General features: G+C 43.6%; 1 protein-coding gene across 2 annotated transcripts; it reads right to left on the reverse strand.

The window, feature by feature from the left end:
* Window positions 1–220: 220 nt before the first annotated feature.
* Window positions 221–14,243, reverse strand: LOC134157580 (annexin A8-like). 2 transcript variants are annotated; one of them, XM_062606666.1, is made up of 13 exons: window positions 13,952–14,243; window positions 13,799–13,840; window positions 9,654–9,744; window positions 9,295–9,389; window positions 8,043–8,156; window positions 7,136–7,226; window positions 6,450–6,529; window positions 5,774–5,833; window positions 5,150–5,243; window positions 3,252–3,347; window positions 2,946–3,004; window positions 1,964–2,086; window positions 221–606 (listed from the first exon to the last, which is right to left on the reverse strand). In XM_062606666.1, exons 2-13 carry the CDS (start codon window positions 13,817–13,819, stop codon window positions 550–552), a joined length of 981 nt encoding a protein of 326 aa, XP_062462650.1. In that variant the 5' UTR covers window positions 13,820–13,840; window positions 13,952–14,243; the 3' UTR covers window positions 221–549. The 2 variants fall into 2 exon arrangements, with proteins under 2 accessions (XP_062462650.1, XP_062462649.1); XM_062606665.1 differs by having other exon boundaries at window positions 13,949–14,243.
* Window positions 14,244–23,772: the final 9,529 nt, after the last annotated feature.

Raw genomic sequence — 23,772 nt, forward strand, 5'->3', positions numbered from 1 at the left:
CACTCAAGTTATGCAGATAAGACTGCTAAAACAGCCCCTGAGGACGGACTTCTCTACTCTGACCCGTGTCCTAAAGCCTCATTAATATCTGGCATTCCTTCCAGACCTGCCCTGCTAGCATCAAATGATCACTGCTCTAAGAGCTTGTCCTAGTGAAGTTATCAAGGCTACGGGGCAGCCCAAGCTTTGTAGGGTTGTTAAGACCTGCAGAATACCTACAGAGGTTTTAAAAAAGCCTTTAATTTTACATCCAAGTAGCAGCCTTTACAGTGTGCTAAAAGAGAAGGGAAATTGCATAGAACAAAATGGAAGCAAAAAAGAAACATTCCCACTTGGGTTTGAAAAACTGTTGGGGTAGCGAATAGCATTTAGTGTCTAATGAGCACCCACATCCTCCAGAGCCCTATGGAAACCTTGACAGTTTATTTGATCTTCTTTTTTTGCCCAGTTGGATGAATGGAAAGATTTTCTACAATGTACATTTTCAGATCCTTGTTCGCTGTTAATTTTCTCTCTGTATCCATTTCAGCATCTTCCTCCTAGATGTTGTCAGTCAGTGCCACAGAGATTCAGCAAGGCTGTCTTGTAATCGCCACTGGTGTCATCCTGACATGAGGAAAAAAAATGAAAAAAGGTGAGCATGGAAGTTCCTCTGCATGCTCCGAGTGCTGACTTTGTCAGTCCATGGAATATGCCTACACAGGAAAAGGACTTTGGAAAGAGCAAGCCAGACTTCAGCAGTGTTTCTGCCAACTGACACACCATCAAAAGCAAATGGAGAAATGAGGCTTGTAGCTGCCACCTGAAATAACATTTATCAAGTCCAATTCATTTCTTTGGAGTCCAGGTGAGCAATTTATCAGGGCTACATCCTACAGAGCAGCACAGACAAAGCACAGACAAAGTCAGCATGAACAAGAGCAACCAAGCCTGCTGTGTTCAGATTTCATGTCCCCAAGTATTTGTGCAGCATCTCTCCCCTACAGGAAGGGAAAGGGCAATATCGCTAGCCCTGACACATGACATGTTATAAAAAGCCACAGTTGTGGTCATTTTGGTCTAGAGGAGCACTACAGAGAATATCGCAAGGTAAAAAATTACTCCCTTTGACTGTTTTGTGATGACAGGTGTAAAGCCCATTTCACTTCTCAGAAGGAATGAATATTCCATGCAGACCCTTGAAGACTGATCATTAATCAACATGACAGACACTGACAGTGTCAATTAGAAGAAAGGTCCTTCATTATAGAACCAGACTTCCCATGGGGACTGCTAAGGATAGGGCTTCTGTGCCATTTGCACTGAGGGAAAGGAATGCCCCAGAGTCCTTAGGACAAATGGTAAAACCCAACATTACAGCCCCAGTAGGGGAGGGACATTCACTCAGAGCTGAGACCCTAACCTCAAAAGCTACAATAAGCTTTGACAAGGTTCAGTTTCTAAACCTATCATCTCACCACAGTATAGACCAGGCCTTCTCCTAGGATAAGTCAGCTAAAGGATATGTCAAACCAACCAATCAACACCAAAAAGAAAACAAAACAAAGAAAGAAAAACAGCACTGTTTTGATTTATATGGGACTGGCTTGAGGTAGTTAAGGACAGCACAGAGAGAGGACAAAACGGCACAACAGTGCGGGAAAGGTGTAACAGGGAGAATTAAATGAATCTAGGTTCATCTAGAAAATCACAAAGTGCATGGATACAGAGTACAGCCCATGAAAAACCTGGAGCATCTCTCCTCGGGTTTGGCTTTGCCCATGTCACTTCCAGAGCATACAATCTGACTCACCTTTCAGGTGTGTATGTCTCTCAAGGAAAAGATTGTTAATAGGCCTAATGAAGGAGAGCTTAGCAGAAAATGATATTTTTATTAAAAACAACTGTGGAAGCATCCCACAGTGCTGGACAGGTTAGGAATGTGTATGATGGTTAAGAACCACCGTATCAAGATGCTGCTTACCATAATCATACTGGAGAGAGGCTTTCCTGCAATATGCTTGAATTCAGCCTTTATAAGATTTAAATCAACTTCACTTCGAGAAACGATCACCCTTATAAGAGTCCCATCATCGGTGCCAGCCCCCTGGAATAACAGATACATCAGTCTATGATGTCAGTGGATGTTCAAGGGATAAGCTGTTGCAAACTGGTCCAAGACAGGAGGAGTCATGTTTCAAACATTGGTTGGCGCATGTTCTGCAGCACATCTGCTGCTCTTTCTGGAGGACCAATCCGTGGGGGACATTGTCAGTACCACAAGCCCATCGTGGAAGTGTGCTAATAAGTTTCTGCACACATCAAATTCAAAACCAAGCATGTTACAGAGTTGGATGTCAGCATTGAATACATATTGTACTTCTGCAGCATCACCCATGGGACACTTGGCTTCAACAAGTATTGATTAATCACTCACAGGAAAATTAAGATCATGTTGATAACTAATATCAGTCATCTCAGCTTTCACAAGTTTGGGAGAGCTGTTGTCTTTTACACATCTGTTAAGAGTTACAGGGCCACAATCTGTAGATGCCTTGTGTGTCCCCATTTGGGACTCTTTCATTTTATACTGCCATTGAGAGAATTGTTTCCTAGAAAGAGAATATTGTGGTCCAGTCTATTATATTAACATTATGGACAAAAATTCCACCATGAGCAACCTCCTAGAAAAGCCTCTTCCAGAAATTTTGTCCACGTTTCAAAAAGTGGGACTGGACTCCTTGCAGACTCCTAAATCAGAGAAGATAGACTCCCTTGGGTATCTCACTTTTAAGAGGTATTTTTCTGCCTAAGGTAGATGAAGAGATCCTGCTATTACCTGCAACAATAGCCCTAAACTTGCTGGATTTCACCAAAACCTTGCCTCTTCTAACTTGACTTCGTGGAAGCCAGGTTACAAATTCAGTCCAGTATGAAAACAAGTATGTTACACTGAAGAGTCTTACCTTTAAAGCATGGTACAGCCTCTCTGCAAAGTAGCAATGGACACTCCTGGTACATTTCACTAGACATACAAAATGGCTGAGTAAGAATCAACTGCAATTCCAGTTCAGAGCAGCAGGTAACAAGAGATTCAACATGGTTTCCAACAATTCAATGTACCCTGGGATCTGAGTTTATCCTACTTAAGAAGAACCCTTTAATTACCACCAGATACCCTTATAAAGTAGCTCCATCCCATAACAGTTACCTGCTGCAGGAGAAAATGTAGCAGACTCAGACAAAAGAAAGGGAAACATAGCCACTCTTACCAATAGCTAGCATGGCATCCTCAAGTGAACCACAAGTTTCACTCTTGATAGAATCTTCTATGTTCTTACCAGCCAGTTTCTGGTATTCTTCAAACACTGTTGGAAACAAAGAACTTCAATTTTTACCAAGCAACTGCTCAAGCTTTTTGTGCCCAATATTTACAGGTATTGCTTGTGTACTGACATGGAAACATAGATCCCACTGAAGGAATGGCCACATTTTCACCAACTTCAGAAGGCTTTAGTCAAGCCCAGAAATCAGCTACAAAAAAAAAGATGGCAACGTTCACAGAAACGCAACTCATCCAGGGTTCTTAATTCGATGCCTTAATTTGAACATGCGAGTTCAGTCACTTCATGTTAATTTGGAAATCTGCCCCTTCATCACTGTATTTAACCACAGAAATGAAGCAGACAGCAGAAGGTTAGGCACAACTCTACCATGTGGCCTTGTATTTGTTGATGCCACAAGCTTCAGGAACCAAAACAAAATCAAATTAAATCTAGGACTATGCTGCTCATGGCCCTTGGACTTTTGAATGATGACAACGATTTGGGAAAACTTACTATTTCAATCAGAAGGAGAAAACAAAATTCTCAGAAAAGATGAGCAAAACACAGTTGTAGATTCCAAGGTATTTCAACTCCCACATTAACAAAAGCTCAGCAACAGAGCTGTTGTTCACCTTATACACTCTAGGTACTCCAGGGTTCAGATCTCAGTTTTGATTCCTAGCTTTCAGACTAACGAAGAAGGAAAACTACTATGTAATGCAGTGGGCATCTTAAAGAAGTTTGCTTGGCATTCAAGATCAGATTACCTAAACACTAACACTAAGATAACTTTGGGGAAAGGTAATACCACATAACAGATAGATGGATACAACGTCCTCAACTCAGACCTACTTTCCATATTTTTTATATATATATATCTGCATATATATACACACATATATATATATATATCTGCAACAATCGCACTTAAGTCTCAAGTTTTAAAGATGAAGAATTACAGGTTGCCTTAGCACAAAGGAAATTACTTGCTTGGTGATATGGCAGGTTCCACAGACTGATTTCATCCTGACAACTAGTTGAAACTCAGATCTAAAAGGCAAAGCCGAAGACAAGAGATCATTTTTTTTGGTTTTGTTTTCAAAATTAACCTCCCAGCAGCACTTAGAAACACAAGGGGGAGCTGGCCTCAGGGCCTAGAAAACAGTCTCAGAAGACCTCAGCTTGAAAAAGCTCAGACATAATTTATTTATCACTGGCTAAATTTATCACTTTATGTCCACATAAAGTAACACATATGGATTTACACACTACATAACAGCTTATATTCAACCAATATAACAACATCTATCAAGCAGTTTTGGACTGCCTCAAAATTCTTGAGATGACAAGGCCAGGTCTCTGTTGCACTGGGCAGTGGGGAGCTGAAGGCTCCCTTACCTGGATCTGGGTTAGCATGTTTGCTTCCAGCAGCCTCTGATGCCCTCAGAAGAACCTGAAGCAGAAGTGCAGGGTGCACCCTGGAATTCTCCATCACTGAATAAACAGCTATGTTTCCAGTGATTTTTTTGCCACAGAGGAACCCATAACCAAGAGGTCATGGGTCTGTCACTGCATGCTCCTACCTGGTTAGAAAGGGACTGTCTCTCTCCTTGGGTTTATGAAAAAAGCTATACCATCCAGCCACCACCATTGTATAAGGACTCTCAAGTAAGCCACTTGATTTTCAGCAGTCATAAGCCTTCGTAAGTTTTCCTGAAAGCTGCTGGCAGCTTTTGGTCACTAAGTGACCAAGAATAAGGAGACAGAATCAGGTACTTACTTCTGATGACCCATCTCTCCCACCTATATTCCTGACTCTGGCTAATGAGGAGAGTCCTCCATACCTTTCAGCAAGTGTATGGCGCTCCTCTTGCACAAGATGGTGACAAACTGTATCTCATCGGTGCCCCGTATCTTCTCTCCAGCAGCATAGAGAGCCTGTAATTTAACACACAATTTTTAGAGATGTTCTCTCTGTAGCTGGTAAAAAAACAGAGTTTAGTTTAAGTTGAAGTTAGGGTGATTTTAAGTAACCTAAAACACTGTGTGAACTAGACTCTCATAGAATTAGTGATTATGAAACCCCTTGACTGTGTCTTCTAGTCAAACTGGAGCAAACAGTATCTCCAACCTTTCCATTCCTCCTCCAGCAGCTGGAGCAGCCAACAATACTCTTAGGTTTTCTTCTCTATTCTTTGCTGTTCCACTCCACCATACATATACTTTTGCATATTTAAAGCAGCTGAGCCCAAGCCCAGCTATTGTCACTCTTTTTTGGAACAGCAAGGCTCAGCAATGCAGGCAAAATTGAAGAACCCCAAGTTGCTTCTGCTTGAAGACCACCCCTTCCTAAGCTATTGTGGCCACAAACACTCTGCTGATCAGGACTCTGCTGCCTACTGAAGCACTTTGAAGCTCAAGACAGATGGGATGCAGGCATATCATCAATTACAAGCATTTGATAGTACCTCTGCATCTTGGAGAGCCAGTGCTGGGTCCACATAGAAAGTGGCATTGTCCCTCTCACCCTATGAGAAGAAAAAGAAAGGTAACCATTTTATTTCACGAAGAATCTTCCATACATAAGGATCACAGCATACATTCTGGGTGAAGATCACTTATCCTGATGAGCTATTCATTTCTGCAGAGTACTCAAGTAGTAATGTTTCAGACAGCATAAATACTAACTCCTTCACTGAAAGGCACTGAAATCAGTCATATGAAGCAGAGTCAAAAACTTGCTAAGTTATTCTGCTGCTAGGCAGGAAAATTTGGAAAATGTGGCAACATAAATGCATCCAAATGCACTCAGCATTGAGAACACAGCCCCTGGAAGGCTGGTGAATTAGAGCTGAGGGGCATTGTTTTCTAAGGCCCTTGTAGAGCGCAATAGCTTTATGTGTATGTAAAAGTGAGGTGTCTCCCTGCGGCAGAGCTGTGTTCCCAGCTGCTAAGGGAGGGAGGAATCCCTGTTTCAGTCACATTGAAGTTGAAACACAGACCCAGTCCAAGTGACACATTTGTCTCTGCAGTTTATCTGGTGGTCATGACTGTATTGCCTCTTCTACTGCATGTCTTCTCAAAAGAAAAAAAAAAAAAGAGAAAAATGTGAATAACTTCATACTGTCATTTCTCTAGCATTACCTGAAGAAGGCAAACCAGAATCTGTTCCAAGTAGCCACTTGTTTCTGATTTTATGTCTTCTTCCAGATCAGAACCGTATTCTACTCAAGGAAAAGAGGAAGAGAAGGATTTGTTATTTGGATCACATAGTTGGGATATTGCCAGTCACTTAAGACGTACAAGACCTGACACTAGTCAAGAAGGTTGCTAGGGAAAAAGGACAGGACTGAGATCAACTCATACCCTTAGTGACACCCAGGTCAGCATTTGCAGCTGAATCAGTCGCTCCACTGATATCCAAGGCATAAACATAGATTTAACATTACAGATAGCAAAGAAATATAAAATATTTACAATACATATTTGATACACTCTAGATGGAAGTTTATTTGAAGGGGAGAAGCAGCCAAGTATATAGCGACAATTTTGTTTGCATTCTGACAGTAGCATGTGACCAAGTTGAACCAAACTTGTGATTTGCTGACCTTTTCCTTCAGTTGAGTGTAAATCTGGAAAGGGATTTTCAAATTCTGTCAGCATAGCCATGCTCTGTTTTGCTAGGCTGAAAGCAGAGTTAGGCTGCACCTCCTTGCTTTTAAAAACACCATCTACCTGCTGACAGTGCTAGTTGGTAACCTCATTCCTGCTGTGCAATTAGGCAGCCATACATTGCTCTGACCACACAGATCAGGCCCCAGGCACTTTACCTTCTTTGTATGCCTTGATTATCTCTCTGATCTGTGCTTTTGTTCGGGATGCCAGGATCTCTATGATAACATCTTCACTTGTTCCCACACCCTTTAATAGAAAACATAGGGGAGAAATAAAAGTGGAGAAAGGCATCTAGTCATGGAGTGAAATTTATTGCTAAAGAAGTATGGTCAAGTGAGGAGTCAAAGCACATAGCCTAATGCAGCAGTGTTAGGCTGCGTGATGAGCTGTGAGAAACCATCATGATGAAAGCTGGAGACACAAAGCACTTTGGTCTGAACATGGTTTCGTCTACTGATGTGCCTAACTCAGGAAGGATGATTTTATCTAACCTTTCACAATGCATTTCTGGAATGCATTTCTGGATTTGGATATTCGATGACAGTGTTAGAGGGATGCAGGGAGACAGACCAATACTTGTCTAGTTAGTCCATCTTTCTACCATTTTAATAGACCTCTCTGCATCTGCAACTTGAACTGTATTGGTAGGTAGGATCTCAGCCAAATCCAGCCTTGCCCTCACACCACCACTCCTTGATTTCTTAAGGGTTTCGTGGCTCAGCTGGGACATCAGGGCAATAGCTTTGTGTCACTGAGCTCTGTTCAGGAGAAGCACAGCAGAGAGCAGCAAAGAAATGTTTAAATAAAGAAACAATCTGTGGAAGTTCATTCCTTGCCAAAACCGAGTTTAGTTTGCTTTTGCCTTCCCCAGGCTGTATGAGAAATGTATGTACAGAAACTCATTCAGCCCAGATATTAAAGCAGAATTTCCCCTCACAATATGCATTGACAGTATAATTATTTCTCAAAGGCTACTGCTAATAACAAACTTAGTCATGTAGCAGTCCAGTTATTGCACTGCTTCCATGCTACTACTGAAATATCAGCATGCAATTCACTTACTTTCATGGCATCATAGAGCTCCTTGGCATCATACTTGAATGGGGAGTACATGAGAGCTACAATGAGCCTCTCAAAGTTGCCACTCAGTTCACACTTCAGGCTATCAATCAGATCCTGTTAAATATGCATCACACAGTTACACAAAAAGCCTCATGGGATCTTTTTACCACCTAATGCTGTTTCCATCCCCATGGCCTACAGTAATGAAGCTGAATGACAGTATTGTGTTGCTAGTTTATTAGAAAAGGTCCTGGGACTGGAAAAGGTACCTATCTCGAAAATGAGATTTGTCTACATACATCCACATTCCCTGTTGTCCCACTACTTAAGCATCTCCCAAGCATTAATTAATTTTGCAGCAGGGTAGGGAAGAATAAAGTCTTCTTCCACCCTGTTTTACTCAGGGAACAGAACCAGGCAGTTGAAGGCCTTTAACTGAGTAAAGGATGTAGCCTCACACAGGGCTGGCTCCCAAAGCCTGCATGAACCGAGGGCTTCCACAGAATCAGGCATGCAGTCTGTCTGAAGATAAAATTCAAACTTTCTATCCCCACAATGCATTTTTGTTATGGTATGACTCACACTGTTTCAGTGGGATGTGAGCACTCTCTATTCATTGTCCTATACTTGCCACCCCCACGTTTTCTTCCCTTTCTGAGGCCCTTTCATGGCAGTCCCCTTTCCAGCAAGGGTCATTGGAGACTCCAGAGTAGGGCTGGTGGCAGAGCTTGCTGATGGAAAAGTTTTCCCAAATGACAGTAAGATTTTACCAAAGACAGAAAGATAATCACAGGAAAACATGGTTGTCAATAACTGCAGTTGGATTCCATTTTCAGAATTTCCAAAGAAACGTAATTAAATAAGTCTTTAAATTGAGCTTTCTCTGGCATTTAAAAGGACCCCAAACTAAACCAATATTTTACTCAAAATGCCACTTAGAAAAGTATCCATTTTTGTTACAGCTTCAAAAAGAAGTTAGAATTTAAGTTAAAATAGCAAATAAAAAATTAATTTTTAAGAAATATTTTTAGTAAAAAAATCTACAAACTTTGGGGGAAAACCAGGTTTTCCAACCAAAAATTAATTTCACACATTTATCCCAAACCTTATAAATAAACATCCATCCACTTATTTGCAGAAGACATGCATATCATTTGCATCATGCTTCCAGGATGAATTGTATACCCATTTACCACATCCATTTATTGTATGCCGTGAAACAGTGACCGAATATGGTTTTGGTTTGGATAACCTTTCCAAACTGTGCTTTGAAGGATTTGGCAATCTCTTGACGCTGCGCATTACTCCTCTTGGTTAGGACATCAATTATAGCCTGTTCATCAGTCCCTGCAGAGAGCAACAATAAGCCATAAGTCACAGTGCACAGAATAAGTTGAGACTAGCCCAAAAAATCCCAATTCAAATATTCAGACAACCTTTCCTACTCCATTGTCTTCATGGAGAATTTTAAGTGTGTACTGAAGAAAATTTAATTTTTAATTTTCCACATTAAAAGTGATATGTCTGGCTGCAATTTTCTTAAGGAATAGCTTTCAACTTGGCAATTAAAGGAGAACATAGAATTTACACACAAATTTGGAGTCAACTCACCAAGCCCTTTCATGGCCTTGTACAGAGTCTGAGCATCAGGTGTGGGGTCAAAGTTTAAAGCACCTGCCACAGACTTGCCCTCTGCTTCACTCTGAAAGAAGAAGAAAAACGTAGCACTTTTCACCACTGCTTTTCATCAGCTGAAGAAAAAGTATTTTGAACGTATGTTAATAATATTCATTGCTTGTGCATGGCGAGGGGACAGTCAAGTAGAGGGATTGGTTCAAAATCTCTCAGCAGAGCAGAACTCCAAAAAGAACAAGTTTCCTTCCTCCATCTGCCTGTACCAGCCTTTGGCTCCTGGCAGAAACATGAAGTGCAAACCATTAATAGTGACACTGCTGTTACAGTCATTATGTGCAGGCAGTCTGCTGCTCACACACTATTTTCTAAGTAGCAGCTTTATTCTGCTGCACCTGCACAGCTGGTTTCAAGAAAGAAGCATTTCCTCTGAAAATATTTGGGCCAAGAGATTACTTTGAAGGAGAGATCCAACAGCAGGAGTGCAGGTTTTATGTTCTCACCTGAACCAAGGGCCAGCTACACAGGAATCCTCCAGACACCTAAGATGCTGCCAGTGCCAGACTTCCAGGGCAGAAAGACCAGCTGAGACTTATTCCAGTCATTACAAGGTAGCAGGGCCATCAAACAGAACTCAAGTTTAAGAGCTTTAATTTAACATCAGCTGTTAGTCAAGGGCCTGGCTTGAATATATTTACACATCTCTAACAGTATGGTCCTATCAACAGGGGAGTACTGAGTGGTTAGATATAGAGTCATCACCACTTTATTCCAATAATGGACATGATTTTCTCTTTTTTAGCAGCAGATTTAAGTTGCTCTAGGAAACAACTGTATTCTCACAACCTTAGTTGCAGAGATAGGGTTAGTACTGTACTACTGATATCAGTATGACCTGATGGATTTTTTAGTCAGTGAAGTACCTTCAAATCGGAGCTTACAGACCAGAAGGAATCACTGTGGTTGTCCCATCTGACTTGCATAACGCAAACCACCAAATGCCACCCAGCAGCCACCTGCTATGATGCAAATCCCTTCTGCTCTTGTTTCCTGTGTGAAAGAGGGCTTTATTCCTATCTCCCAGAGCCCTTCCAGGTCATCCAAGCCCTCTCCAGAGATAAAAAGCCTCCCCAGGAGAAAAAGCCTTCAAGTAATCCTTGACAGAAATGCTTGCAGAAATTTTCTTCAGGACCTACAGTTCTGGCTTTTAATGAGAGGCTGGAAGATTAATGGCTGTGTGCTCAGGAGTGTCTGTCAACAACTTCCAGGTTTAGCCTAGCCCTCAGCTGAAGCATGCCCACATTGTGCTGCACAGATGCTCAGGCTGGCTGAGGGCAAATTAGCTCAGGTGTCCTTGTCCAGTGCTTTGCCAGTAGATGTAGCTGGCACATGTTTGCATGCCGGTCTCTTTGCTGGCCAAGCTCTGGAAGCAGTGACAAAAAACCAAAGGGCAATGATGGTTGTTGAGACAGGCAGTATATTCATCAATCAGCAAGATAGGGAGAAGTTTGCTTTACAGCCAGCACATAGACAGACTCCTGTGCTACCATATCTTGCTCCCAGCTGAAAGAGCAGCTGTGGAGGGTGTCAACAGAAAACTTTTCAATAGATGCAGCTTTGAATCCCAGTGATGACTGAGCAGCAAGTTTAAGGCTGTGATGAAGCTGTCACTGCAAAAGGGCGGTGACTAAAGCATTGCCACCCCCAACAGTTTGTCATCAGCCTGGAACAGAGTTTGGCTGAGCTAGCAAGTTCTCCTTCTCTAGTGCTCTGTGAAGTCAGCCAGCACCATCACAGCTACCCTCAAAAGCAGGTTGCGCTCATCCATCTGATTTTGTTCTGAAAGAGATGGACAATCGTCTGTAGCTGCCTGTAAGGACCGTGTGAGAGAAACACTCCGGACACAACTCAGTGAAAGACGAGGTGCAAAGCTGAGCTTTCATTTGAAGGCAGCAGAACAAGCTGAACAATAGTCATCTTTGACACTAAGTCAAATAAACGTTGACAGCCCATCAAGGCTCAAGTGGCACACTCACGATTCAATCATAAGACCTTATTCTCTGTCTACATAATTGTTTCAGCACAGGCTCAATCATAAAAGGTTTCCAGAGAAACCCTGTTCAGTTTGGTCTTGTTTCCCAGATGAACTGAACCTACAATTACCCAACTGAAATTACTCAAGCCATCTGTGCAACTCTCATGTGAAGATGAATAATTCACATGAAAGCAATGGAATCACTGTACTTCAGACATGATGCCCTGAAATGTTTTACCTATAAATGAAGGAAAGAGGAATTAAGTTTTCCTACCAAAATATTTTCAAAACTAAACAGCACTTTGTTGAAAAGCTGCAATTTGGGGACAAGTGGGGGCACTGTTGTTTGGGTTGTGGGTTTTTTTTTTGTTTTTTTGTTTTTTTTTTTCAGTAGAAAGCTTCTGAAAAAGTTTCACAGTTTTTCATTCTTTTTGCTTTTGAACAGTATTTTTTATGAAGGGGTTAGAAAATCAAAACAATTTAACATCCTTCCTTTGCCCTCTCATCTTTCTCTAATGCTTCTACCCCCTACAACACTGAAAGGTAAGAGATCATTGGAACTTTCAAGAGTTTTTCTCCTTTTCTTACTCTGAGTTTTCAAATGATTTGCAGCTTTGGGCATAGTGGAGAACAGATCAGCAGAAAGGGGAAAATTGAAGTGAGAGCTACTCCAAACTTTGGAATAAAGAGAGTACTACTATACTGAACTTCCAAAAGAAAATACGGAGGCAGAGGGAAATGAGCAGAAAGGAAGATTACAATTTTAATCTTTTTTTTTGGGGGGGGGGGGAGAAGGATGTTGAAAAATCAACATATGTTTTGAGAGCAGGAAAGCTTCTCATCTGGAGCCTACTGTAGAAAAGTAGGAATTAGTTTGGTATTCCCCACCCCACAAGGTGTTTTGGTGTTGGATTAGTTTTTTCTTGAGTTCCCACCCCCTAGTTGCAAAAATTGTAACTGAGAAGATGAAAACGGTCATGCCCATGCAAAGTGGTTTCTCTCTCCTTGATGATGTACTGCACCTGAGGTAATACAATACACTGCAATGCAGCTCTCCTACACTTCATGGGTACCTTTGCTGGCAAGTGACAGCAGAGGCCCCTTGCCCCCTTCTCAAACACCAGTGCCAGGACTGGGAGAGGAGCAGTAGCACTGGAACCTCCGTGCAGGCTCACCCCTTGCACAGGCTGCTGAATACGAAACCGTCTTCACAAGAAGCCAGGGGACTCTTGGACAAATCTTTCCACAAACAAGACAAAAACAGTCCAGAGAAAGCCTGTGCGCTACTGGCAGTGGTGCTGCACAGTATTCTTCCACTGCGTATCTCCAGCAGATGTTTTCTAGGCTTTAGCTTATAGTTATCTGACAATAAAATCTGGGGGTAAACCTGGCCTTCCATGGGGGCTAATGGGAAAGCTGCCATAGCTGGCAGCAGAGCTGTGCACATCACCAGAGCTGCCTGGCACCTGGCCTGAGCTGTACCCTAGAGGTTGCCTCAGCATCCCCCATGAGCATCCCCCTGTCCTGCCACATTCCTCCAAAGCCACAGGGGTTTAGAAGAGAACATACACAGCATTTCTGGCTCCTTGCAGACTGACAGGGTGTTCAAGTCCACATTGTCATTGCAATATAAAAATCCTACCAAGGAGAAAGACACTGGCTTGACCACATCTCCTTCTGTGGCTACAGCCTGCCAGTGCAGCTGGGGGCAGGCCAGTGCCCTGATCTCACTACCGCATGAGACAAGAAGCTTGCAACTTGCAGACCTCAGCTGTGAAACTTTGTTGTTTCCCAGTATCATCTCCCTATATACACAGGCACACAAACACCCCCCTGCACCGCTCTTAGCTGAAGGATCACAGACAGTCTGCTCCTCTTCTTAAGGCCACCAATCATGTTAACATCTTCCTTAATCAAGATTTTTGAAGTGCTGAATACTATTTTATAGTCAGAAACCCAACAAATAGATCTTGCTGGGTTTTAAAGAGAAACATTTAAATCCCACACAGTGCCTGATGCAACTTACAAGTTACCTTATTATGGTGCGAAAAAAATCAGGGTGTCTTACTTCAATATTTCCTCTACTTACCCAGGCCTTCCACCATGCCATTGCAGTCTAAGTCTGGGTTTGCTGATGAAGAAAAAACACACATATCACACCTCACAGTTAGGGAATCTGAGGTTTGAAGGGGGTGGAGGGGGAAGAGGAAGAAACAAAAGCTCTTTTCTATACACTTACCACAAGCAAACTGGAATAACTGTACTCCTCAAGAGGCTTATTTCCTCGGGAAGCTGCAGAATGTAACTGGCCTCTCTGTGCTGGTAACACACAGGTATAAACCGTCCTTATCTACAAATTCCATAAGGCAACGCCCTCAGACATGGCTCAACCTGTTTTTCACAGGGAGAGATCAAGTTGCTTAATATATGAGCCTTCCCTTGTGAGGAGCCAGCCCTATGTTCACCCAGTTGACTAAAACTCATTGTAATTTTTCCACTGCTCCCTATACACACCCTTCCCTCCTAACATTTTGGCCTCTGGCACAGATACAACATGCAAATTACAACCAGGTAATTTCTCAGTATAAAACCCCACTGGGACCTGGTGAGTTCTGCTACAACAGAATAAGCCGCTTACTCATTATTATCAATCCTTGCTATCTCTACCAATCTGGAAAACCAAACCAGGATTCTAAGACTTAACAAGCCGTCCTCTACCTTCCTTCCATCGAAAGAGCTTATTAAACACCTCCCTCCCCCCAAAACAAACCCCACACACCACAGACAGCCACGCCACACCCCACACTGTACCACGTCCTTCCTACCTACACCTTACAGTAAAGCTCAGTAAAGCAGCAGACTATACAGAGATTGGGAGGTTCCCCCATCCCACACCTAGACTTGCGTGGCATGAGTCAAGAAGCATCTCTAGGCTAGTACAGGCCCAGCACATTTACGGGTAGTAACTTTCAGTAATGCCAACCCCAGCAAAGTTGTCATAGAGCTTGCTCTAGCTGCTGTGACATGTTCAGGCTCAGAAATGGAGTGTGAAATGTTTGGGTTTCTTTTCCCCCTTTTCGTGTTTGTTTTAAACAGAGAGGGACAGCTCTCAATGCTTTAATTTGGAGAAATGTGTCTGTGAAAACAGCTGAAATATCTTATGGTTGTAGCCATATTTTCCTATCTAGACTTTTGTTAGAATCCACCCATGACAGCATTTATTTATTTATTTATTTTAAATGGAAAGCTGCCCTGATAGAAATGTTCCCACCAACTTAACCCTTGCTATATAGGAGCCTTGTCCCCTCTCACATTTACAGACCCACATGGGATGCTGGGTAAACACCAAACTATGGACCTCTCTCATTCCTTCCCACACACTGCTATTTCACTTTACCAAGGAGGGTCCCTGACGGCCTGGGAAGCTGCCCTGGCTATTCCCAAGAGAATGAGCTGTGTCAGCTGCTTCTGCCTCAAACACATCCATCATATGGTGAGGGCACATTGTGAAGGAGGAGGCCTTGCTTTTGGCATAATAAGCATGCTGCTAGGGTCTGCGCTAGCTTGGTTTCTAGCCACTTTTGAGAGGCAGGTTCAGCAGCAGCACACAGCAAGGAGAGCTCATGAGTGGTCCTTCATTCCTCCTCCTCCTCCTCCTCGGGGTAAGGTGGATTCATAAGCAGGGTGGATTGGCTTTTGCTGGATCCAAGGCTGTGTCTGGCTGACTATCCCTGTGCTGGGATTTAATTGGGTCAGCTTGCTATAGAGGTCAGCTTTCTTAAGGCCTCCAAGGACAAACAAGCCCTTCTAGACAGAAAATCACAGAGTTACAGCAAACAGCTGTAGGTCACAGAGGGGAGCAAAGATCCGACCAGACAGAAAATGGGAAAAAAGCAATCATTCTTATCAGCATGAACTAAAAAGGCTGTGAAGGGGCACAACAGGGAATTTCAGTGCAGGAAAACGCTGGCCAGATTTTAATAAACCAGTATGTATGGGCTAGGAAAGGTCTAGAGAACCTGAACACTGCAGCAAATCTCAGGCAGCGCTGTGGAGCCTTCATACATACCAGAGCAGTTGACACTTGCAGGCCAGTGGAGCAGGAGGCAGACACTACAGTTCAATATCTCTTTTTTTTTTTGTGGGATGCTGTTAAACTGAGCAGCTTTAAACATGAACAGATTCACTTTCACTACATTTCTTGTCCCCCCCTTAATATACATGCTACTTATGTGAGTAAGCTTATCTGTGATTCATGCACTTTATTACTCTATACCAGAGACACACACATCTTTGACAGCACCAGTAAGCTCTGCGAGGCACAACCTCACCTATAGCTCAGTGATACCCTCAAGAACATGTAAAACTTCATAAAAGGGGCAAAAGATGCTGCATGGGTTTCTCCCAAGCCTCACTGTCTCACACCCCTGCCCCTCAAGAGGCCATTTTTGCATCTCAGGGAATATTTCTTTTTGGAAAGTAAACTCCAAATGCACAAAGACTGTCAATAGAAACTCCACCCATCATCATATTAAGGTGGCTAGTATTAGATATGGACCCTGATCCTGTTTGCTTGTATTGTAGGTGCTGTGGTACCTCACAAAATACAGTCATCTCTCAGGCATCTCCAGGAGGAACACTGGGGCAGTGAGTCAGTCATGCTATGGGTACAGACACCTCCAGTGTCTGCACAGTGGACCTTTCTCAAGCCTCATTCATAGGCCTCGTCTAAGCTTCCAGAGAGTCCCTGTTCCCAATGATATGGCTGGCACAGCCATCATCCAGCAAGAGTGGGCAGAAATCTCTAGCAGAATACCATGTACTGTAATCAGGTTTGGTCTGTGCATTTCTAATCCATTTGGTCCAAATCAATTTTCAGCTAAGGCAAAATGAAGACACTATCAGCATACTCAGCTTTTTTGACTCTGCCTTTGGGACTTTCTAAGCTTGAATCCGTGACCTTGGGAGGTGCCCTTGATACATACTCAACCAGTGTAAGGAAAGTTAGGGAAGAAATCACAAGCAGGTTTTTTTCTCAACCTTTTTCAAACTCCCAAAATACTTAATGCATGACAAAGAGCTGCTGGTAGCCTTAGACATACTTCAAGAAGCTTTTACCACCCATTAAGCTCTGGCAGTTCTGTCTTAGGCTGAATGAAGGCAGTCTAAACGATGCCTTAATTTAGATTGAGAGTGACTCAAGTATTCCAGGGTACAGAGGCAGCCTCCTTTCCCATCTGTAGATCTGTAGTCTGGCCTTATGCCTGGAAAATTTCAGACCGTGAACTGACTGCTTTGGAGAATGAAGGTTTATAGAATTCAGGTTCTCAACTGCTCAGCAATTTCACTTACTCCATGGCTTTTGCTTCTAATATAACTTTTCAAGCCTATAAAGAACAGCACAGCCCATCGGGAATTTTGCCCCAAAGTTTGTATTTGTTTTGTTGTTTTTTTTTTTTCAGCCAGGAACTTGGATATCAAGTGGAATCATTGTGGAAATAACAGATCAAACATAGAGAGATACTTCTGTACACAGCGATAATCTGATAAATGTATGGTATAACTACTAAAATTTGGGGAAATTAGAGCATACCCTTAAGGCCAAACAGGAGAGGGGTGTTCTGCTATGAGGCTAAAAAATGGATAACTTTCTCCAATCTAGTCTGTAAGCAATACCATGTAGAGCTTTACCTTTGACAAGGACCCAGTTAAGCAAACTGCATTATTCTTTGTCTTTTTTCAGTGCATAAAGGAAGCCATCAAACTCATGCCGCACTATGCAGACATTACCCCCTTACTTACAAGTCTTTTAGCTTTACACTCATTATTAACACTTTGCCCTGCTTTCCAGTGTTTTATACCAGTCTTTTGTCCCAGCATCTGCTATGTTTGCAGACAGGCTTTCAAACTCATTGTGCAAACTACACTAGTTTCATCCTGAAGATTTTAAGCCACTATGCAAACAAGTCCAGAGACCAAACACTACCTCATGCTGCTGCTCCCTTTTCTTTTTCTTTCTCTTTGTCACTACTTATATGGATAGGAGCAGCTGAATGCCCTCACAATCTATTAAGCAAACACCCTTACATATACTAATCAACTCACCATCACCTGAAATCAGGTCATTATATGAGAGAGCTGTGTAAATTTGCCAATAAGCCAAACCAAACAAAAGGTTATTGTCTGTTTGTGAAAGGGGGAGGAATGAGCAGAGGAGGAAAGCAGAAGTCTGAGCAAACAGAGCATCTGTAATGCAAAAATAAAGTCACTAAAGCCTAAAAAACTTGTACCCACCTACCTAGCAGCTCACTGCTCACCCTGCCCTTTCTTCTCGTGCTTTTGAACCATGTTTGACAGTGAAAGCTATCTCAAAATAGGATTATTTCCATTTGAAAATCACTAGTTCAGCTCAATTTTCCGTTTTTCCTTCATTACTGCAATGTATTTCTCCTGCAATGCTGTGCCAAGTATTAGAAAATTCCTGTCTATGTGTTTTGAGGAGTGTTCAATCACAGAAGCAGCAACAGAGTAAAAACTCAGATCTTGAGTCCTCTGAGAACCCTTGTAGCTCAGCAGGATGAGCCCCAGGGATAGCCAGTGCTGCAGGGGACTGCACAGAGGTGTGCAGAGGTTGGTGAAGGGTGTGTGGGCTTCACCTTTCCAGAGCACTTCTGCTGCCCCGTGGGAGAGCCAGGGTGAGGAGCTAGCACAAACACAGCAGCTCTGGCTGAGCATTTTTCTGCTCATTCCTTTCTTGTGCTAGTGCTGGTGCCAAGGAATTCCTCCCAGTCACCCTAACAACCGTTCCCCACACAAAGGAGGCAATCACTGCTCTTGTTTAACCCCAAAGGCTAACAAAGAAAGCACCCTCTGAATCAAAACGGGTGAAGGCAGCTTACTTGGGTCTGATGGGGACATGACAGATGCCAGGAGTTCACATGCCATCAGCAGGTGGTAGGCAGCTTTCGGGAAGCCTTTGGATGGCAGTGTGTGAAGTATTTTGTGCATGTCCCTATCCACCTCTATGGGAATTGATTTTTTGTGTAGTCCTTGATAGAATGTACAGGTTTCTGCACACAATTAAAGACAGTACTGTTGCTTGAAATGACCATGTAATAGAGACAGATTTATACAAAGCAGCCTAAGGGAGAAGAGAAAAAGCTCAACATAGTGAAGTGCAAGGTCCTGCACCTAGGTCGAAGCAATTGCAGGCACAGAAACAGGTTGGGCAGAGAAGAGATTCAGAACAGCCCTGCAGGGAAGGACTTGGGGGTGCTGGTTGATGGGAAAATGAACATGGGCCGGCTTCATTGTGCACTCACAGCCCAGAAAGCCAACCGTATCCTGGTCTGCATCAAAAGGAGCATGACCAGCAGGTTGAAGGAGGTGATCCTGCCCCTTTACTCTGCTCTTGTGAGACCTCACCTGGAGTATTGTGTGCAGTTCTGGTGTCCTCAACATCAAAAGGACATGGAACTGTTGGAACAAGTCCAGAGGAGGGCCACGAGGATGATCAGGGGACTGGAGCACCTCCCGTATGAAGACAGGCTGAGGAAGTTGGGGCTGTTCAGCCTGGAGAAGAGAAGGCTGCGTGGAGACCTCATAGCAGCCTTCCAGTATCTGAAGGGGGCCTATAGGGATGCTGGGGAGGGACTCTTCATTTGGGACTGTAACGATAGGACAAGGGGTAACCGGTTTAAACTTGAACAGGGGAAGTTCAGGTTAGATATAAGGAGGAAGTTCTTTACTGTAAGGGTGGTGAGGCACTGGAATGGGTTGCCCAAAGAAGTGGTAAATGCTCCATCCACACAATGGACGTTCACAACACACAATGCAGTGTTCAAGGCCAGGTTGGGTGACATGGTTTAGTGTGTGGTGTCCCTGCCCGTAGCAAGTGGGTTGGAACTAGAGATTTTAAGGTCCTTTCCAACCCTGACAATTCTGTGTTTCTATGATTCTAAATACATAATCACTCTTTGCTGAAAGGCTCACTACTGGACTCAGCAGATCACAGACTTCTCATGACATTATCATCAAAAGAAACAGGTATAGGATTATACACAAGGAAGAACGCTTTTCATCAGGTGCAGATGTTTCTTTGTGTTCCTTTTTCACTTGTAAAATTAGTGGAAAATTTCCAGTGATTTCAGTGAGTGCTGAGCCAGACACATGGCTTTCTGTTTGATTTTGGTTACCCTTCCACTGGTGCAGAATTACAGTGACACTACTGAAGTCAGTGTGGCCATGCTAATCACATTGGTAACACTGGAGCTGGTATCCAGACATCCATATTTGTACATTCAGATGTCTTGGTGGACATAGCAAAGACATTTGAATGTCAAAACCTTGACAATGGGGAACACAGAAAAGGAGACATAAAGTACTGCTTTTCTTTCTTGGGGACATAGCATTAAGACTTTACTCAGGTACCTATGATCTTCATCACCTAAGCAGATCACTGGAGACACTTTACACAAGCAGTTGCTTGAGCTCTCGGACAGGAGCAAGGCTTTGACAAATGGGCCTGCCTGCGTCAATTTGTCATTCAAGGTATAGACAGGTTACTGAGCCATATCTCACAACAATGTGGACACTTACACATCCTCCCCCTCACCTGGATGCCAGTTTCTAGGACCTGATGAAGAATTGATAGCTACTGGGAATGTATGAGGGTGAATGGTTTGGTTTTTTGTATTTTATTGTATGCTTACGCAATGGCTGTTTCTTCCTAAGAGAAACCAACATATTTCACAAATTGTTGTAAGAAGAACAGAAAACAGGGCAAGTAATCTTATATCAGAGAAGACTTTTGCATTACAGGCACTAAAAATAGCAATAGTGCTGCTAAAACAGCCAGCTCTCCTTAAGCTGAAGGCTGTGGTCTAGCTGTGTTGAAAATCTTCAAAGTATTTTCTTGGAGACCTCTGCCAGATATTGGTGGGTGATCTAAGACCAGACCCTCTATGACACTGAGGTGATTAGATTCCACTGGGTCAAACCAGAAAGGATGTGTTCAGGGTCATGGAGAGAATAAGAAATCAAAACAATCTCTCTCAAGAGTCAGTCTCATAGCGCCACAGTGACTCAGTTGCAGAATGTCATGAAGTATTCATTCATGCCTCAACAGACTACCTTGTGTCTCAACCTGTGCGTTATTTTCAGCACCAATTTTTGTCACAAAGCTGATAAATGATGGCTGTACATTTCAGACATGGAATCATTGCCATCAGTTCATAGATAAGCTCAGTTAAGTGCAAGAACAGAAGAGGACTGATGGACAGGGCTTGTTCGCCTGAAGAATTTTACTCAGCCCATGTTTGAGGATTGATCTGTGTCTCTTTTCAGTGATGTAAAAATCAGGTCACAGCTCACCAGTGAGTGTGCCTGTATGAAGTGCAGCGTAGAAAACACAGCACAGGCTTGTGCATACTGACAAATTACCGGCTTGGCTCTGAAGAGGCTGCTGAGGAGGGCCTGATTGTGGCACAGAACCTTAGTGGGAGCCTTTAGCCATCAGATCATTTTTATTTGCAGAGAGCTACAAGCCGTATAATAATAGATGCTGTTGGCTTAGGAGACAATCATCTCCAGTGCTGGGGAGTAGGGAAAGCATCACGTTGCTGGAGAACCTGTGTGATGTCTGGAGGACTGCTTTCATTAGGTCAGCATGTCTGGTTCTGGTCCTACGAGCTTTTGGGAATCTTAGCAGAGATTTGGGTAATACCTATATGAGCAGCAAAATGACTGCATTGCCTTCCAAGTCAATAGTTATCTAGGAAACAAGTGTAAACTCTTATCCCAGAGGATTTTACAATTCCTATTTCCATTTCCATAAAAAGTCAGTTCTCTCTTCTGATGTGAGTGTGCATGTATATGTGACTCGATGAAGTAGTTCAATCACATAGATACACATCTGCATAAACTCCCTTCTAAGACTACAGGCACACAGCACTATGGACAAAAGTAATCTGATCTACCAGGGCATTCCCAGCAGGAAGCTACTCCCTGCTTAGTGCAAATCCCAGCTGAGCATGTGGACCTCATGCTTGCAATGTCTCAGACCAATGCTTTTCAGTGGTGAAGATGAGGAAAACCAGAGAGACTGGTAGTGATGTGGCCTACAAATTATACAGCCAGGAGTTTCTCCTTGGCAGAGCAAACAGAAGGGCACCTGGAGAGCACATGCAGTCTGTGTGCAGTAGAGAAGGCTGTTGCTGGAACTGCTGATTTAAGCAGGGTTTCACAGCAAAATCAGCTTGAAATAAGTATTTATTTATTTTTTTTCTTTAAAGCAATGCCTGTTTCGCAGTCTGCTCTGCAGAATTCCAAGCAAGCTGCTCCACTGTGGGAAATAGGCTATCAAGTCCTGCCCTCTAGCTGGGCCTGCCTCCCTGACCACCATGGCTGTCATCCACTCCTCTGCCATGGTGAGCGCTGCCCTTACCAGAGCATGGAGTGCTGCCAGGGGCTGTAGTCCAAATGGCCACTCTGAGTTGGTACCATGTGCCATAATGCGCCTGTGCCTGTGTGCAGTGGCCTCCATTATGCAGGTGACAGCCCTGCCAAGGAACATCTCGCTGGCGTTGATTCAGGTCTCACAGCATCCATGCAGGAAAAGGCGCTATCAGCTCTCACTGGACAAACCCTACAACAACAGGCTCTGGGGCTGACACTTGCCCTTAGCCAGCTGTCTGAGCAGCAGCAGGCTTGCAGAGGCAAGTGCTTCTCCACAGCTCATTCTCTATGTGCAGCTCTTCAAAAGCCAACTAGGAAAGGGGCTGCTGGGGCCAGATCTTGGCAGAGACATTGTTCAGTTTGCTTCACTGCAAACACACTGACAAGTTATTTTCATACTTATTTCCTGCTGTTGAGTTGGGGCTGCTCCTGAACTACCAAAAATAACAGAATGCCAGACATGAGTCATGTGCGTGGCCAGCACAAGGAGCCTCTCCTGCCTCTTCCCTCTGCCCTAGAGGGATCTGCAAAGGTACCCAGAGAGGAAAGCCTGGCCAGTAGAGCTGAGCTGTACAGTTCATACAGCCAGAGCTGGGCTCTGTCCTTACAGCAAAGGAAGCTGAGTCATAACAAAGGGCAGAGAAACAGCCATAGCCTCATTTGCCTGCAGTAGCATCACAAGAGGGAAGGAAAGGATTAATGCTGGCTGTGCCACCCCACAGAAACAAGTTTGCAGAGTCGGTGAACTCAGGGGTGCTCTGTCAACTCCTCAGTGCCCCTGTTAGCACCAGCAGCCTCCAGCTCAGGGCCCTGGCAGGCAGACAATCATCACCTATGCACAACTCAGGAAAATAACAGGATTCATGAAGAGCACTCACCCTCCTTATCTCCCTTTCAGGAGATCATGGTAGAGCTGCTGCCTGGGGCCACCTGAGAAGCATCCTGCCTTTTCTTCTGGGGACAGTGCTGGGTTCAGATGGTTTGGGTTAGAGGCAGACTTGCTCCTTTGCTCCTGAATGTGGCTGGGAGGGAAATGAGCTATTTCCTATTTTGACCTGTGAGTCACTTCAGTGATGGAGACCATTAGTACTGGCAAAAATAGACATAGGGCTGGGAAACTCAAGAGCCTGCAGAGTTACAGTCTTTCCCTGCTTACTTTTTCCCCTAGAGAGGGACAAGTGCTGCAAGGCACTGATAGTACCTGACTGAATCTGTTAGCCTGGGAGGCGACAGACCCCACCAGGGTCTCTATGACTGTCCTGGTGGACAGGCTGTCACTTGTGGTGTCTCAGATATGGGCTGTGTGCATTCCTGGAGCAGAAGACTCCTGGTGACACTCAGTAGACCCAAATCTACCGTCATGATGACTATAGCTTGTAAGAGCTATTAACTGCCTTCTAAAGGCACCTGCCTGCTGAGGACATGTCAGGATTTCCCAGTTGGAACCATGCTTAACAGTCTCACTACCGCATTGGCATCCCCTTATCACCAAAGTACACAACCGACCTTACACAGGAGGACCAGAAATCCAGAAAACAATAAAAAAAAAAAACTAAAGATGACCAGGATTAACCCCTACCTCTAGGCATGTTCACTTTTAACTAAGCT

The sequence above is a fragment of the Pezoporus occidentalis genome, unplaced genomic scaffold, assembly GCF_034315485.1.
Source record: "Pezoporus occidentalis ecotype Australia unplaced genomic scaffold, CSIRO_AGI_Poc_V1 ctg98, whole genome shotgun sequence".
In the NCBI taxonomy this organism is placed as follows: Eukaryota; Metazoa; Chordata; class Aves; order Psittaciformes; family Psittacidae; genus Pezoporus; species Pezoporus occidentalis.

What these genes read in the sequence shown, in the direction of transcription:
- LOC134157580 (XM_062606666.1), bottom strand. Translation starts at nt 13,819, where the DNA reads ATGGCATGGTGGAAGGCCTGG. An exon ending in CAAGGCCATGAAAGGGCTTG is followed by an intron (nt 9,390 to 9,653) that starts GTGAGTTGACTC and finishes TGCTCTCTGCAG; the next exon opens with GGACTGATGAACAGGCTATA. An exon ending in AGCTCTATGATGCCATGAAA is followed by an intron (nt 7,227 to 8,042) that starts GTAAGTGAATTG and finishes TTTCTATTAAAG; the next exon opens with GGTGTGGGAACAAGTGAAGA.